The 17,814-nt window shown below is 37.1% G+C and overlaps 1 protein-coding gene across 3 annotated transcripts in view; it reads left to right on the forward strand.

Moving 5' to 3' along the window:
- BIRC6 (baculoviral IAP repeat containing 6) overlaps positions 1-17,814 on the forward strand; it is a 177,673-nt gene that overhangs the window by 25,381 nt on the left and 134,478 nt on the right. For all 3 annotated transcript variants that reach the window (XM_058021451.1, XM_058021452.1, XM_058021450.1), the window contains exons 10-12: positions 464-1,858; positions 10,558-10,707; positions 13,937-14,162. In XM_058021451.1, coding sequence (XP_057877434.1) covers positions 464-1,858; positions 10,558-10,707; positions 13,937-14,162 — 1,771 coding nt within the window. The remainder of the gene's footprint in view (positions 1-463; positions 1,859-10,557; positions 10,708-13,936; positions 14,163-17,814) is intronic.

Consider the following 17,814-nt stretch of genomic DNA (forward strand, 5'->3'; position numbering starts at 1 on the left):
TTACTTGACAACAAGCATTGCTTATCTTGCTGTCAATAAAGCACACAAACCAAGATAAAAGAACTTTCTTAGAACAGGAACAAATTACAGCTGTATGAAACGCTTTAAATTCAGGGGATTGCCAAAAGAGTTCCTGTGTCTTGATTATTTCCCTAAGGGTTTGCACTTTGATAAAGTATTTCTTCCTGAGTAAAGATTTTATATGGAAGCAGAGCAGTGCTGTGCGTGGTATTCTTGTGTTGTTTTCTTAGAGGTTCAGTCAGAAATTTTGAGGGAGGGAGGACTACATGTTTATTTTCTATAATGTGGTTTACATCTTTGAGTAAGGATCACCAAGTGGGGAAAAAAAGAGCATGAAATGTAGAAAAAGATGATTTTTTTCCAACAAACTGTAATATATGCAGTATGATTCCCGTTTTGTTTTTTGAGCATGTGTATTATGTTAAACGTTTTTGTTTTAAAGGGCATACATCACAAAAAGAAACGATGGAAGTCAGCCTTGATATAACAGCTCTCAGTGTTCTTCAACAACCTGAAAAACTTCAGTGGGAAATTGTTGCAAATGTTCTGGAGGACACAGTTAAAGATCTGGAAGAACTTGGGGCAAATCCCTGTTTGGCCAACTGTAAGAGTGAAAAGATGAAGGAAAAACATCTAGAACAACACAACATTCCTTTTCCTTGTTTATTAGCTGGAGGTCTATTAACATACAAATCACCTGCTACCTCTCCCGTTAGCAGTAACTCTCAGAGATCACTGGATGGCTTAAGCAGGACTCGAGGTGAGAGTGTCTCTGAACAGGGATCAACTGACAATGAATCCTGCACTAATTCAGAACTGAATTCCCCTCTGGTAAGGAGGACTTTGCCTGTGTTGCTGCTGTACAGCATCAAGGAGTCTGATGAAAAAGCAGGAAAACTCTTTTCCCAGATGAACAATATTATGAGTAAAAGTATCCACGATGATGGTTTCACAGTTCCACAGATCATTGAAATGGAGCTGGACAGTCAGGAACAGTTGCTGTTACAGGACCCCCCTGTGACTTACATTCAGCAGTTTGCAGATGCTGCAGCCAACCTGACATCTCCGGACTCGGACAAGTGGAGCTCTATGGTTCCCAAGCCTGGGACTTTGGTTCAGTGCCTGCGTCTGCCCAAGTTTGCAGAGGAGGAGAACCTGTGTGTGGATTCAATCACACCTTGTGCAGATGGAGTTCATCTGTTAGTAGGACTGCGGACTTGTCCCGTTGAGTCTCTGAGTGCAATAAATCAAGTAGAGGCCTTGAATAATTTAAATAAATTAAACTCGGCACTATGTAATAGAAGGAAGGGGGAACTAGAATCAAGTCTTGCCGTAGTGAATGGCACGAGTATTGATGTAATCCAGCAGGAGACACCAGCAGATGTACCAACTCCTTTAATAATTCAGCCTGAACAGAGAAGTGTTAGTGGTGGATACCTAGTGCTTTATAAAATGAATTATGCCACTAGAATAGTTACTCTAGAGGAGGAACCAGTAAAAATCCAGCATATCAAAGACCCCCAAGACACAATTACCTCAATGATTTTACTCCCACCAGATATATTGGATAATCGAGAAGACGACTGTGAGGAGCCTGTAGAGGAAATACAATTATCTTCTAAAAATGGCAGTGGGAGAGAGAGAAGATCTGAGATCTCTACTCTTGGGCACCTGGTAATAACTACTCAGGGAGGATATGTAAAAATACTAGATCTTTCAAACTTTGAAATTCTGGCCAAAGTGGAGCCACCTAAAAAAGAGGGCACTGAAGAACCAGATATGTTTGTCTCTGTGATATACTGTTCGGGCACAGACAGATTATGTGCATGCACCAAAGGTAAAATTTTTCTTCAAATTTAAAAAATATATTTATTTTACTGTATTTGGATTATGTTATATGAAATGTAAATTTCAAATTTCACTGAATGTACATAGTTTAATGGTCTAGGAAGCATGGACTCTAGTTAATTCCTCACCTTAAATGTCAGTTTTAATCTCTAGAATGGCAGTAATTCTTGCATGTGTCTTAATTCTTGAAGATGCACAGGTTTTCTTAAGTCCAAAACAAATAAGTCATTCTTGTATGTACTTACTTCTATGATAGAGAAATCCTACTTTGGAAAAAATTTTTTGCTTGTAATTGATGATATGCAAGAGAGCAGAGAAGATAATGCTTTTATACCTTATCCCAGTGTATTTTCATTCCGGTACTTTCGTTCTCCTTCAGCTTTTTGCAGTTTGGATTGTACTTTCTTGAGTGTTAGAGCCAGACTATCCATGCAGGATTCTTTTTTTCCAAATGAACGCAAGGCATTTTGGGGAAGTGGGCAGGTAGGAGGGGAGTGTAACTCAAGTCCAGGTAACAGCTATTTTGTAAAAGTCCCTAAGCCACCACGCAGCTCCCTGTTTCCTTGTGCCATGTTGGAGCACTGGAAACAGCTCTGGGTGTTATCCAGCTGAGTTCCTCCATGTCCCAGTGTTCTGGTTAGTTCATCCCCAGTTGATTGCAGCTGTGGAGGAAATGCTTAGGCTCTCAGAGGGGTTAAGCTGATAGGATGGTTCATAGATTTCAAATAAATTCCCACCAATATCACGTTGAGCTTCCTCTTTACTAGAAGAATTGAAATTGATACCTTTTTTCCTTTCATGACAGCGTTACACTAATTATAGAGTCCTCCTATGAGCAGTTGTTAAATCAGATTTACTTGTTATTTCCAGCAGATAAAGTCAAGTGTATTGTAAACATCTCAGTTTTCTTAAAGGCTCCTTCAATCACCTACAAAGATTTCTAGAAGTGGGCATTTCAGATTTGCTTTTTAAATACCAATGAAAAAACGTTGCAAGTTAGTAACTAGTATTTATGTTTGCAGATTCCCAAGGGTAACATTCATATTTACTAAATTGTGTCTGCTTTTGAAGAAATAGCTATTAAACTGTTTCAGCTGTATTTAATAATGCACGCTTTTTCCTAATTAAAATGGAGCTCTAAATGAATGGTTAATTGCCTTTGAAAACTGTTCTGTCATATCCATGTGTCCTGGTTTAAGGCAAATTTGGGAGAAAACCTCCGAAGGGGTTCTTCTAGAAAGCAAATTCAAGTGGCCCCTCCCCCAACTGGCTCAGGAAAATATTTCCTTGCCGAAAAGTGGAAAAAACTGTTTGTTTAACAGGCAAAGCATTCACCAGCACAGAAAATGAACAATATTAAACAAGAAAACTTCTTGCCAGTCTGAAGAGATGACCAACTCAGAAAATCCCCTTGGTGGGCTGTGGCTCAGCTCACTCAGTCTCTGATCAGTCCCTCCAGCGCTGGAAGTGTTGTGGCCCAGGCTCAGGCTGGTGGGCCACAGGTGTGAGTTCCAGGCACTCTCCTGGGTTTTCAGTCCAGAGCAGGTTTGAACAGTTCTAAGAAAAAAAAAAATCACAGTCCAGGGAACTTCTCTGTCCTCAGCTGGCTAAAAACTAACTAAAGGCAAAGGAGAGCTCTCTCTTGCAGTCCATGCTGCAGACCACACAGCCAGGAGCAGGAATGTGAAGGAGAAAGTGCAGTTTCTGATAGCAAACTCTGTGCTTCTTCTCTCCCGCCGTGTGCTCTCAGAACCAGTCTTAAAGGTGCAGAATTTATTTTTGGGCTAAACAGATAGAGGTACAAGTATCATAAAGTCATTCCAGGACACCATGTCATAATGTTTTCACTTTATACTTAGCTGATCAAACTGCAATCTCATTGAAAAGACCTCCAAGCCGAATATTTTTTCCTACAGAATTTTATTACTATCATTTTCTTTCCTTTCATCAAAGGTATTTAGCCTTTCTTGTGTTTTAAGAGTCATGATAAAAGTTAAAGAGCTTATTGTGCGTGGTACTTTTCTATCCAATTCTTGTGTGTATGGAAATCATACTCTAGTAGCTTTTGATATTACCTAAACCTCTTTGGGGCGTGGAGTATTAAGATATACAGGTCTCTTGAGCTGGAACTCCTACTGTGTGTAGGAGTATTTTGTCTCTGTCTAGACAACTACCATCTCTGTTACTGACTGGAGAATACTTCCATCTTCCTTGTAATGGACAAGCACATCATTCTGCTTTTGCAGTAAATCTCTCTCAGTATTATAATACCCATCTAGTAATTCAACAATAGCTTTTTTGGATTTCTTCTGTTTGTGCTGCCCTTAAGATGACTGAGATTTTGGGGTATTTTGTCTTATATAGCCCAGTATGCTATAGGCATCAAGTCAGCCTGCAAGGGTCCTCTTTTTGAATACAGTACTTTGTTTACTTTAAAAAAAAAATCCACTGATTATTCTTATCTTTCATTTATATCCACTGTACCTTGTAGAGGGGTAAAATATAAGAAAATAAAGATAGTGTAGAGAGTAATCTTACCCCTAAGGAGTTACAACTGGGCCAGTTAGCAAAGATTAGGAACAAGCCTCACTTTAACAGGCCACAACTGTAACCAATGAGACGAAGAGTGCTCTTCTTCTCATATGAAAGAGTTGGTTGGCTATAGAGCAGGGAATTGGAGTCAGTTGGCCCCTTTGTGAAGGAGAAAGAGTCAGTGCTCTGAGAGCTGCCCACAAAAAACACCAAGAAGGTATGGAACCTCTGTGATAAGGAGACAACAGTATGGAACCCCTGTGATAAGATGAAAACAATACCTCTATTTGGAACTTCCATTTTCTGCTCAACCGTGGACTTCAGCGTTCATTATTTTCATTGCTTAAAGGTCTTAAGAGGCTTTCAATTTCTATTCCTTTTTTAGAGAATCAGTCATTGTTATGTTTTTCTCATTTTGGAGAAATTAAGTCCAAAGCCATCATAAATACTTAGGGGTGAATGTCCTTAAGAGGTCTGAATTTCAGGATATGATGCTAGGTATGTCTGAAGCCTCAGAGTCAAAACGTTTATGCCAAAATACGTTGCTTAATAAAGAATGACTGAACTGAAAGGTTTAAATATAAGGCATAAAAGGTATAAAATTCAGGAACACTAGAAGAAAAAGCAAATCAAAAACCTAAACTATTAATCTAACTTTTTAAATCCTCTATCTTATTGTATGTTTGAATAGCTTAGTATATAAAATAAGCTTTGCATAATTTTCCTTGTCTTGAATAATAATTGTCCTTTAAACTTTTGCTTTAAATGGGTGGAATTTCCTGCTTAGCTAGGTGGCTGAAGATGGAGGATTTTGCTGTTAGTTTTTTTTTCTTGAGTGCTCTTTTCTTAGGCTTCTTTGCAAATCACTTAGAGGTGTTTGCTCCTCTGGGTTTACTGCCACAAGTGGGATGATGCCTGCAGTCTGATGGCATTAGAGAGATACACTGAAAGTAGAATAACTGTATTCACTGATGTGTGCAACATTATTCTGCAGAGGAGCTTGTAGTGCAAAGACATAAATGAAAATTTTAAGTGAAAGTTTTGGAGCATGCATGCATTGGAAGTGCTTGGATGATGTTGCAAAATACTCAGGCATGAGCAGTGTGTTCTTTCCTGTTTACTTGTTTGGGACGTCAGAGTAGGCAAAGAGGTACTTTAATGTCAGAAAGTTCTGAGTGCAGAATAGCATTTTCTTCTCTTTCTCCTGCTTGTGGATGTATTATTTGCATTGGTAGATTATATAAATTTTTTTCATAGCTGCCTCTAAGATATGACTGACAAAGGACCCACTGTGTGAATGGGTGCTTCAGATCTGGAGTGGTTTTATGGAAAGATGTTTTAGACCTGCATTTGATGTCATCCATCTTTGTGAGTCACACTTGAGCATGTTACCTCTTGGTCTCAGCTTCAGGTACTTGCTGTCTCTGCAAGGATTACCTGAGCTTGACCTCTGGGGGAAAGTGTGCAAGTATACTCTTGGTTCCAGTTCCATTAAGCAAACATAGTGAACTTTAATCTCTTTGAATTTTGCTTTCTTCTCTTCCCCTAGACTATATTTAATATCAGACTATATTTAATATCCCTCTTAACAGTGTTTTGTCTGCTCTCATATGAGGATTCAGATGTTTTCTCTTGTGTCATTAATAAGAGACTAAACTCTGCTTTTATGATGTTCAAAATACTAAGTAAGAAAATAAGTAATTTCTTTATTCTAAAACAAGGCAGCAGGTACTGGTTTTAAATAGAGATACTGCTGTAAGGTAGTATTTTGATTTTCAAAGTTTATTATCTAATGTTTAAGAGGTCTAGATATAGTTTCTTACTGCTGGATGGTGCTCAGGTGAAATTTTGCATCTGTTACATTATAACATTTTAAAGATGCTACAATATAACAAGAGTTTTTAGTCCCTCTCTTTCGTTGGAAAAAGTATTTTTGGGGCGGGATTTTGGTATGTCCAAAGTTGCCTATGCTGGTATTTCTTACCTGTAGAAAGAGGTAAGCCTGGCAGAACTGGATGGCACTTGGATACATTTGAGAATTGATTCCCCCAAGTCTCATGCCTTTCATTTATAGCAGCTTTCTTGCTCTTGAGTTGTAAATATGTAGTAATCACACTTTGTAGTTTTTTTCTAATTTAGTTTGGATATCTTGTGTCTCCCTTTGCCTGCCCTGTGTACTGTGTATTTGAAGTTCAGGAATCAATTCAGTATTTTCAGTTTTTTACCTTTTTTGGTAATGGAGTCTAATAAGATTTGAGAGAGGCCAAGTTTTTTTCCACTTCAGAATTAGTATTGGAAGTGATACTGAGAGCTCCTCTTCAAGTCAAGGTCAATTATACTTACCCATTCAGAAAGAGAATATTGATCACAATTCTCAAACATCTTCAAGACAGAGGTTTAACAGTCTGCTCATGAAATGTCTCCTGCTCATGCTGTCCTTGATGATGATTTTTTTCACTAGTATTTAGCCTCTATCATCTTTGTCACTAGAGTCATATCTGTTGTACCATTCATTATGAATATGGCAAAGAGATTTCTTAAAAAAAGGAGGGAAAGACAGAGTTTATTTAGGTGCCGTCCTTCTCCAACCCTTTTTTTCTCAAGCTGGCTGTCTCCAATCCTTTCAAACTTACGGAAGAAGAAAAAAACAAAGCAGCCTTTACTTTCACCTCTCCAAAGATCTGATCAAGTCAGTCCACAAGTTTCTTGATGAGATATGCAAAAAACCAGACCAGTAATCTTACAGGTGAATTCCTCAAGCAGCTCTGGAGTTTGTACGCACCATATGTGTGTATACATAGTGGAATGTTTGCACTTTTGAGCAGGAAATTGAATGAGGATTAATATCTGATTCACAAGAACCTTTCTTACAGAACTCTTTTTCATCCTGTAAGAGGGCTTTTAATTATTTCTTTCTAGGCATGGTGACTTTTGCTTATCCCTATTCAAATGCATTTTATCTTTTCAAAGTCAAGGCAGAATTTTATAGCTAAGATCTCCTAGACTAGTTTAAAATGAAGTGTCTCCAAGTTTTGGGATAGCTTTCTTGATGATATTTTTCAGGTGTTCTGAACTTGCACATTTAAAGCTAACCAATGACAGGAGAAGGGGTGGAGTATAAATTAATTAGTGCGTAGTTGCCTGTGCTATGGCTTTGTTCTCTAATTCCTTTTAATCAATTGTATATTGTTCAGCTCTGTCATTGTGTTGTGATTTGCTGATAACAATGGTGTCACTCTTCCCAAACTGCTTCTAGAGTGCAGGAACATCTCACCAAATTGGCTTTGACTGCCGTGGTCTTAGTCTCTGACATCCTCTCTAGCTTGTTCCAGTGCTGCTTTCCTGGAGCCAGGAACTGTTTTGCCTGAAGGAAGCCTGTGATTTATTTGAATAAATCCATGATTTTTGTGTTCTGTTTATATTGCTACCAGGTTCTTGAATCCATGCAAATTGCAGGTTTTAAATACAGTTCAGAATTAAATTAGCAATGTTTTGATTGTGTTACCTAGATTTTGAAGGAAGTATAATGATGCTAGTTTCCAGTTTGTCTCTTTTGTGATAACTGAGTAAGTCAGTGTCAGCTTTCATTTCTTCTTGGTAGTACAACAGAAATATTTATTGCTTCTGTCAAAGTGATGCAAGCAAGGGAACCTTCAGATAAACTGCTACTTAAGATGTTTGCTCCCTGGCTAGAATTAGAAAGCACTGGACAAGTCACTCTTTGAGCCTAGTGCTGCAAACAATAGTAGTAACACAAAAAAAAAAAAAAGGAAAAAAAGAAAAAGGCATTGACTTCTGTGTAGATTTTTTCACTGGCACTTAACTATTGGAACTACAGTATCATTGAAACAAATAATGAAGCATGCATCATCAGAAAGTCATTTTTGGATGTTCTGTGAGAGGAAATGCCTCCTTTGTGATACAGAGGCACAGCCAGCTACAGCATTTTGGAAGAGTGTGCATAAGCAGAGGCTAATACTGTACAGCTTAAGTTCATGGTAAACTTCTTTACAGAACCTTTTAAAAATGAATAAGAGGAAGTGAGGTATCTCAAGTTTAGCACAGACTTTTTCTTGGAAAAGTGTTGGAATCTTTCAGGAATGCAGGCATTATGACTATATTCTTGTATGGAAAAAATGATAAGGACATTTTTGCTGCTGAGCAGTAAACAAAGTGATATACAAACTAAGGTTTGACCTACTACCAAATGAAGCTGTCAATGTCTGTGTTTTCTAATGTGTCTCAAATTCTCTTTGAAGTCTGAGGAAAATTGCTTATTTATGAGCTGTTTAATTTCAAGGAAACTCACAAGTGTTATTTGCTAGAACTATTTTTTCCCCCTCCACTCCCGAGGTCTGCTTGGGATGTACTTACTGTTCTGCCCCAAGGATCTGTGGTTTGAGACTCAGAGAGGGGAGGTACAGGCTTCTTAGTGGATCTCAGTTAGAAAAGACCCACCAAGAAATGGCTTAATGGATAGCTGTTTTGAGAAAATAGAATGAAAAGATAAATAAATATAATGAGAAAATCTCCCATCTCTTCAGATCCCAGAAATAATACTACTTTTGTACATTAACTAGACCTGGGGTACGTTTTCCCACAGCACAATGTGCTGATCCTGTCCATAGAGTTGTTCTGACCATTTTGGTCATTTGAGCGATTTGTTTTTCTATCTTCGTAAAAGACTGAGTTATAAAGCTATTTTTTGTCAGGCCTTTCTTAGTGAGATCTCAAAAATCCCCAAAACTGTGTGAGTTCCCTCTGTGCCTCACACTCTCCCTGTGCCTCTCTATCACTCTGTTTCGCTCCCCTCACAGTACAGGACCTATACCTGCTTTTATCTTAGGGTTTTATTACATTTTTATTCTCAGGTGTTTTTGTTTCAAATTACCTGGATATTTTGTATAACAGGGTTTGTCATAATGTTAGATGCTGAGAGTCAGATAATTTTTCAGAAAAAATCACATTAAGGCCTGTGCTTGGATTTGCCTCTTGATTTGAATCCTACTAATTTGACTTCTTGTAACTTCTGGAACTGCTAACAGCTCTTCTCACCCTCCCTCCCCCAGCATTATGTAAAGTTAAACATTCTTTCTCAGTGACTTAGAGCACAAATTGAAGGAGGAGCGAGGAGCAGCTGAGGGAGCTGGGGTTGATTAGTCTGGAAAAAAGGAGGCTCAGGGATGACCTTGTGGTTCTGGACAAATACTCAAGAGAACATTGTAGTGAGGTGTGGGTTGGCCTCTTCTCCAAAATAACAAGTGACAGGATGAGAGGAAATGGCCTCAAGCTGCTCAAGGGGAGGTTTGATATTAGGAAGAGTGTTTTCATAGAAGGGGTTGCCAAATATTGGAACAGTCTGCTCAGGGCAGTGGTGGAGTCTCTCTCCCTGGAGGTATTTAAAAGATGAGCAGATGGGGCTTTTAGAGACATGGTTTAGTGGTGGACTTGGCAGTTAATGGTTGGACCTGAGGATCTTAGCACTCTTTGGTTCTATGACTTCTCTGTAAATGACAGAATTGATCTATGTCTATCTCTAGTGGTGAATAATGGGCTACCTCCTTGAAAGATTTCAAACTTCTATTGATACATTGTGTCCAGTGAAAATTTTGGACTTTGCTCTTTTGTCTGTTGACTTGATCAGTGTTTTAATTCTAGGTTTGATGAAATAATGTGGAGAGCTCCTTCGTTAGGAGAATTCAGAGAAATTATTTTAATTTTCAGATGTTGAATTTTAAAAGGAAGTTTGGACACTCTGTACAGATGAGGTAGTGTAGGCCTTCACTTGACATGGTAGAATATTTTCTGTTATAAGCATAATTTGGATTGTGGAAAGTGTCATAATGTTAGGATTTTTGGTTTCTATTGAGGTATCCTTTGTTAATTGCCTTTTAAAACCCATCCTTCCATGTTGTTTTTACCTTTGATGCCATTTGCAACTGCAGTATTTCTGTAGTTCTGTTTTGTATTTGCCCTGAAAAAAAATTAGTAATACTAAAGCAAAATAAGTATTCCTCTACAGTTTCACTGTTTTTAGGTCCTGCATAAATACTGTCATAATTACGTAGCAGTTTTAAGTGCAAACCTGTCTTATGAGTTGAATTTAGCTATATGCCTGTCCAAAATTTCTTCTTTTGTTGTCTGTGACGATTTTAGGTGGAGAACTTCATTTCCTTCAGATTGGAGGGACCTGTGATGACATCGATGAAGCTGATATACTTGTAGATGGATCCCTCACCAAAAGTGTAGACCAGTCATCAGAAGGCACCAAGCCCTTATCCAACCCTTCTAGTCCAGGCATTACAGGTAAATTGCACATGTGTACCTGGATCAAATTACTTTTGTCGTTTTTGAAAGCTGCATCTGAACATGACTTGCAATTATTTAATAGCATACTGCTTGATAATTATTTTGCTCACCAAATTTAGAGTTCTGTAGTTGCTGTATGTCTGTCACTACAGCAGTTCCTGATTTTTAAAAAAAAGAAAACACTGACTTTTTCCAGTCTCTTAAGTGTGATTCTGAGTGTGGAAGACTGTATTTGTGTGACCCTGATTTTATTCCTCAAGAGTCAGCTGAAAGAAGGAAGAGATGCTTTTTGTTGTAAGTTTATTTGTAAGCAGCATTACAGCATTTGCTTTGGGGTCTGAATTTCACCTGTTCCTCCTCTTTTTCACCAAAGAGGCCATTCCTAAAGTTTGAAGATCACTAGAAAATAGAATGTTGTACATATGTGAGGAGGTAAAGTCTATGGCTTTCTTCTGCACCCTTCTTTTGCTAATGGCAAATAAAGCAAAAAAGAATACAGATGTCAAAGATGTTCTTCAATGGATACATTCCCTGTATAGTAGCTATAGTAGCTTATCAGCAGAGATAAGTGAATTCCAAGCAAATGGTAACTCACTATCCTGATGAGTCAAATAGATGATTACTGTTTAAATTCTGCCAGTACTATAAAAGGATTTTTTTCCTTTTTTGTTATCTTGTTCCTATCCAGCCTTCAGAATAGCCTTGATTATGACTTATTGGAATAAGAAATTGATTTATTTATGTATAGACTTCAAAGTAGCTGTATCTTTAGGTTGTCCACAAGCTGCAGGTCCTCCTTTAAGTAGTCATATAATTTAGACATTGTAGTATTGCTTGATTTTGTTCTGTAATGGTTTCCAAAGAGTTGTTAGGTACACAGGAATGATCAGATGAACTGAGAACTGTTTTGCTGTGGCGTCAAACGGCGTCACTAAAAGCTCTGAGAAGCTTAATAGTCATAAGAAGCCAGTGCTGAAATGAGGGCTCTGGGTGGGAGTTGTTGAAACCAAACGGCTGCAGAACTCTTGAGGATACTGAAGGCAATAATACAGGACTCTTAGCATATATGAGAATGATTGATTGTTAGGGCTGTGTAAACCTCTTCAGTACTCAGGTTGTCAGTACTTGTATGGATCATGATCAGCATTTGATTTATCATATCAGTGTTGCTTCTCTTTTGGTGTTACGTACTAAAAAATAGAAAAAGTGTTTTCTTCCACTTCTGTCTTAGCATGTTTTTCAGACAGACACAGCTCAAGAGAAAGGCTTCTGTTTGGGGAAATGAAGTCCTGCAACAAGCAGAAGCTTCTACTCATACATTGTTCCTTTATTTTGTGGTCTTTGTGCATTTATTTTTCTCCATTGTTTATATTCTAGAATGTGTTTCTTGCATTTTATTTTCTAGCCTGAATTTACAACTTAGATGCATATTAAATGTTACTGTTTTAAGAGAAAATAAGTTAATCTTATAGCAATCTTATATTAGTGTTTCCTTTAAAGGAATAGAGGATTTTTTTGAGGTGAAGTAATCTAAAATAATGCCTTTTTTCGAAGTGAGTTAAAAAAGAATATTCATCTTTTTGACCAGTTTAAAGCCTGTTTTCAAGTTTAGTGTTAGAACTTTGTCTTGTTATAACACTTGGTTAGAATATAATAAAAGTCTTGTAAATTTTAAAAGAAGCCAAGTATACTTGACCAAAGTGGAAAGTTAAGTCCTTAATTTTTCAGTTTTGGGCATTGATGTACATGTATGTGCTTGCTGTGAATACTCTGAGTTTGGATTTGTTTCTGTTGGAGGAGAAAGGAGAATGAAGCAGAACAATCCAGTCTGCTCAAAGATAGGCTTGTTTTACAGTTTGAGCAATGATCTCACTTCTCATTGCAATGTCATCCAGCTAATGAGGTTCACATTTGGCAGTTAAGAAAGTGAAGGTCTTTGCTGTATTACTGAAATTCAATTTCTAAAGCATTTCTCATTTTTTTGACATTTTCCTGCCCCTGAAATTGAAAAGTAGAAATTATTATAGTTGCAATGAGAGTGAATTTATTACCTGTCCAAGTGTCTCACCTCCAAGTCAACCTGGATTGTATTTCAAGATGCTCTCTAGATTCAGGCTTTGCAGCGAGGATGGTGTTTGTGTATTATTATCTCCTCACCCTGAGTGGTGACAGCTGTAGTCAGGTGGCAAACTTTGTCCCTTTGAAAACCATGATTTCTTTACAAGTAAAAGATTTTCCTTCAAAATCCTTTTTTTAGGAGAAAATGCTCAAAACACTAGAAAATATACATTGTGCATGTCTTACTTTCCCCCAAGTTTGGTTGGTGGGAGTTGGTTGGTTGGTTGAGTTTTGTTTGGGGTTTTCTTGTTTTGGTTTTGGGTTTTTTTTGGTCTGTTTTTGTGTTGGTTGGGAGTTTTGTATGCTGAGGAAATCAGATTATCTGATAATCAATTTTTGGTTTCTGTTGTAGTTCCTTTAGATGTTTGACTTCCTGGGATATTTTTGTTTTCAATACTTCAATTTATACTCTTGTTTTCTTGGTATAAGGCCTAAATGTGAAGACAAGATGACAAAATAATTATCAAGGCCCAGTGTCTTTTAAGTGCTTAACATAAATCATGTTTGTTTTTCACTTACCCCTCTTTTAAGGTGAATTGAGAGTACCTATTAAAACTACAATGTTCTAGGAGTCCACCATAAAACAAGTCAATATTGATAATCAGAGGACAAAGTAATGTTTTAAACAGTGACAAAAATGCACAGTAATTCTTTATATCTGTTTTAGTGAAATAATTTGGTTTTTTATCTGAGTCAGTAGGGATATTTAAAAGATGTTTAATCAGCTTTGCATCTTCAAAGTATAGCTGGCTAATTACTTATTCCTGATGCCTCTGGCTGAATTCCAGTGGGCATGCCCAGAGCTCTCAGTATTTAGAAAATTTATTCTTAGTGAACTGCCTTCAAAGGATACAAGCTTCAAGGCTGGGATGTTTGGTTGCTTGTGTTGGGATTTTTTTGTAGTTGTTTTTTGTTGTTGTTTGTTTAGGGTGGTACTTTGGGTGGGGGGATGGGGAGTTTATTATTATTCTTTTTTAACTGAAAAGCCTTCATATGACTTGTAGTTCATTTTGCCTGTAGTAGTTCTGATGTATTTCAAACTATTTTTAATAGGATGTTCTGAAAAAATATCTATGTAGTAATGAATGTATGTGCTGTAATTATTCAGGAGTTGATCTTTTGGTGGACCAGCCATTCTCCCTTGAGACCCTGACGTCCCTGGTGGAACTGACCCGTTTTGAGACCTTGACCCCGCGGTTTTCAGCCACTGTCCCTCCCTGTTGGGTGGAAGTCCAGCAGGAGCAGCAGCAAAGGCGGCACCCTCAGCATCTGCACCAGCAGCACCACGGGGATGCAGCTCAGCACACTCGCACTTGGAAGCTGCAGACAGACAGGTACAGAGGGGAGCAGTGCATGAGGAGTTGTGTGCATTGCTTAACCAGCTGGTGTAGCTGTACCTGCATTTGTAACCACAAATTCCATGCAATTTAATTGCTTTTAACTAGTGTGCAAGTTTAAGAACGTGTTTTTGCAAAGATAATCCCCATTTGACAGTTTGCATTATAGGTATTGGTGAGATTGCCAGAGGCATTTTAGTGGACCTTGAAACAAATTGAAAAGTCAGGTTTTGAATTGGTGGAGTTTTATTTGCCAAATGTGGTCATTACATTACATAAGTAGACAAGCACATTTGCCAGAATTAGAGATATTCTTGACAATTTCTGTAAAAGTCTGATTCACCCTTCTTATGTGTACACACATTTTTAGTACATTATTTAATCAGAAAATGCAAAGTGTGGATGCCAATATGACTAATTAGTTGTCCTAAATTGCATTGTAATTTACTTTAAAATATGAAGGTAGAATCTATTTTTATGTCTATTCAAGTTAAATCTTTATATATGAAACATTTAAGCCACTCCAGAGCCCTAGTAGTGCTAAAGTCTAGGCATTACTTTAATTGAAATCAACTGCACCAACATGGTATGTGTAGCAGGACTTAGTTTTTCACACCTGACATGAGAACTTTGAATTTCTCTGGGCTCTCTAAATATGACTAGAGTAGTGTTGCAGTCTCCTTGAAGGATTGCTTAAAACCTACCTGAAGTAGCTTTGCATAGTTTTTTTGTGAAAAATGCTTGGAGAAACACAATATATTTAGAAATTGTTTTATTAAAGGCAAGCATAAGATACTACAGGATTTTTAGGTCAGACTGTTACACATCTGTTCCACTTATGTGTAACATTTGCATTGTCATGGAGACTTGAAATAGCCATAGACTGAAAATAATGAAATGGCCAAAGGGTGCTAGGGAAGCTAGAGGTCATGTGTGGGGCAAAAAAGCATGTCATATGTCATATAAACAGCTGAAAGGTAGCATGTGATCATGAAACATTCCAGGTGGGAAAACGTAATAGATGGAGGCGTTGCCAGGGCTGACACAGAACAGGAGTTGGACTTGCTTTAAATAAATACTCCTAAGCTACAGTTGAAAACTTGCAATGCATTATAGGCTTTAAAGCCTTTATTTATCTTGTGGTTTTGCATTGTGTAAGTCAAGTATTCTGTATGTTGCAAGTGGAAGGGAGATCGTTCCTTCCAAAATAACTTCCAGTTAAAACTATTGATTATCCAAATGTGTTCAGCAACAGCTGAAAAGTAAAAAGTTATCCATATGAAGTTACAAGGAAGCAAGCAGTGAAGGTAATAGCTGTTAATTGGAAAGGGATGAGTGGAAAATTAGCTTATGAATATTGTTTCATTAGAGGAAAAGAATTCTGCTTGCTGCTAAATAAAACAGGGCTGTAAAGAGGAAAAGTTAGAAGTTTTGGTTTAGTACTCGAAATCTTTGACAGTTACTATATGACTCATGATGAAAATGATTAAATTACAGTCCCTTTGTTCTTTGGGTAGAGTCTTAAGATTGAAAGCCATGTTAGCTCTTAAGTAAAAGTTACCTGGGAAGAGTAACTGATGGATTTCTGGATTATTTTTTTGGTCTTTATTATAAGGTTCCTTTTATCTCCTTTTTGAGTGCCTCATACTGATACCCATCACGATGTGGGGTTACAGTGTTAGATGGATGAGTAATGCAATTTGATATGGTAATTCTTTTGTTTCTCAAATAGATAGAAAGAGATAATCCTATAACTGTATTTTAGAAAATGGCATTATATTACAATCCTAATTTGTTATTTCAAAAAGACTGTGCACAAAGAAAAAAGAAAAGCAGAGTCTGATTTACCTTGCGAATTATCTGAATATCAGTGTTGTCCCCTCATGTGTAATGTAACTGAAATATTAAATGAGGTTAAATTTTTTAAAATAGATGTACATGAATTCCTAATATGAATGGATAAAACAGTGACATCTGAGTTGCCTGGCTTTATCTCAAATTTATGTAGGATGTATTCATCTTACAGAGACTTATTTAAAAATATGTGAAAGAAGGAAGAGCTAGGTAGTGATGTGCAGTTGTGGTGGAAGATCAGACAGTGAGATATTCTAGAAAAGGAATGAAAAATCTGTTGGAAAATATCTTGTAGTTGAGAATGATGTATATTGGTGCTTAGAACACAGTATGGATTGTATGTTTTTCTTTAGAAAGATGCTATAGATGTAGAAGGGTTTCAAAGGTAGAAGAGTTCCTAAAAGACTTTGCATTGGGTTATCTATTTAGGATAGATATGCTAATACATGAGAAAATAACAAGGAAGTAAATTAATTTGTTTGCTACTTTGAAACTTTGCACATCAATAAAGGATATACTTAAAGCAACCTATGAGATATTAAAAGAAAACTTTAAAGGGGAGTTTTTTAACTAATGACAGAATTAGATTGTGACATTTATTGTCAGAGGTATAAGATCTCTTAACTGCTGGATTAATGTGAGACCTTCAGGAAGATTTATTCCATATGTGCCTATTGAGCATCTGCTGCTCAATTCTGTCAAAAATATATTTCTGGGGTAGACAAATAACAGTTGTAATTCACTATGGCTGTGTGCATTGTACGCTACACATAGACTACAAAAGACTGCTGCAAAGTGATTTATTATTCATTTCTGGGCTTGTACCAGATCCTTAACTAAAACTGGATGAGCAGAATATTACTTTGTGTTTCAGAAGTCTGGCTCCTTTGAATGTCTTATGTAGTCCACGCTTTGCTCGACATGAAAAACCACCCCAAAATCTCTCTCTGTTTGGCAAAATTGGATTATGTGTTCTCCAAGCTAGAGGAAAGGCATGAGTGATTCTAAATATTTAGTGTTACAGTTGCTAACTGAGGTTTTAGGGTTTTTTCCCCCCAGAGCAGTGGGATAAATTTTCATTATATTTTATTTACCTGTGTTCTTTGTACAGTTAGCTGAAAATTCTTCACTGTTCCTTCTTGAATTATAACGACAAATTCTCTTGCTTCTGTCCAACTTTCCTCCCAAAATGTCTGCTTTTCTATGCTGTTAGCTCTGGAAAGCTGTCATGCCATTTCATTACTCATACCTGAAATCTCTTTTAAGTTGTCTAACACGTGCCTGAAGGAGATCTGGCCATCAGGGATATTACCATAAAGAAATAAATACATTTGCACCATTCCTTAATCTATTTTAAATGGTTTTCTGCACAATACTTTATGTGTAGCATGCTACTGAAGTTAAGATACCTATTGGGAATTAGATGTTAGAAAGATGTCTCAAAAATATTTCAAGCAGCGTACTCAGTTTCTTAGTGTACTCAGTTATACAGCCAAATAAGTATATTAAAGTTAGATTTAAAAAATTATTTACTGTTAAATTAAGGAGATCGAGAAGTTCAGTTAGTTTTTAAAATTTACACAAACAGGACAATTGACTCATAATTAGTTTTATTTTCATTGCTCTTCAGTTTGAACTATTTTTTGCAAACCCTAAAAGTGTATCAAACTATGGAATGGATCATCAAGGGGTACTTGGCTCAAGTTTACACTTTCAGTGTAAACCAAACTTGTCTTCAAAACAAAAATGTGACTTTATAAAAGAAAGTTGCACCCTTTTGCACAGCACAGGCTTC

This window comes from Melospiza georgiana, chromosome 3, assembly GCF_028018845.1.
Source record: "Melospiza georgiana isolate bMelGeo1 chromosome 3, bMelGeo1.pri, whole genome shotgun sequence".
Taxonomy (NCBI): domain Eukaryota; kingdom Metazoa; phylum Chordata; class Aves; order Passeriformes; family Passerellidae; genus Melospiza; species Melospiza georgiana.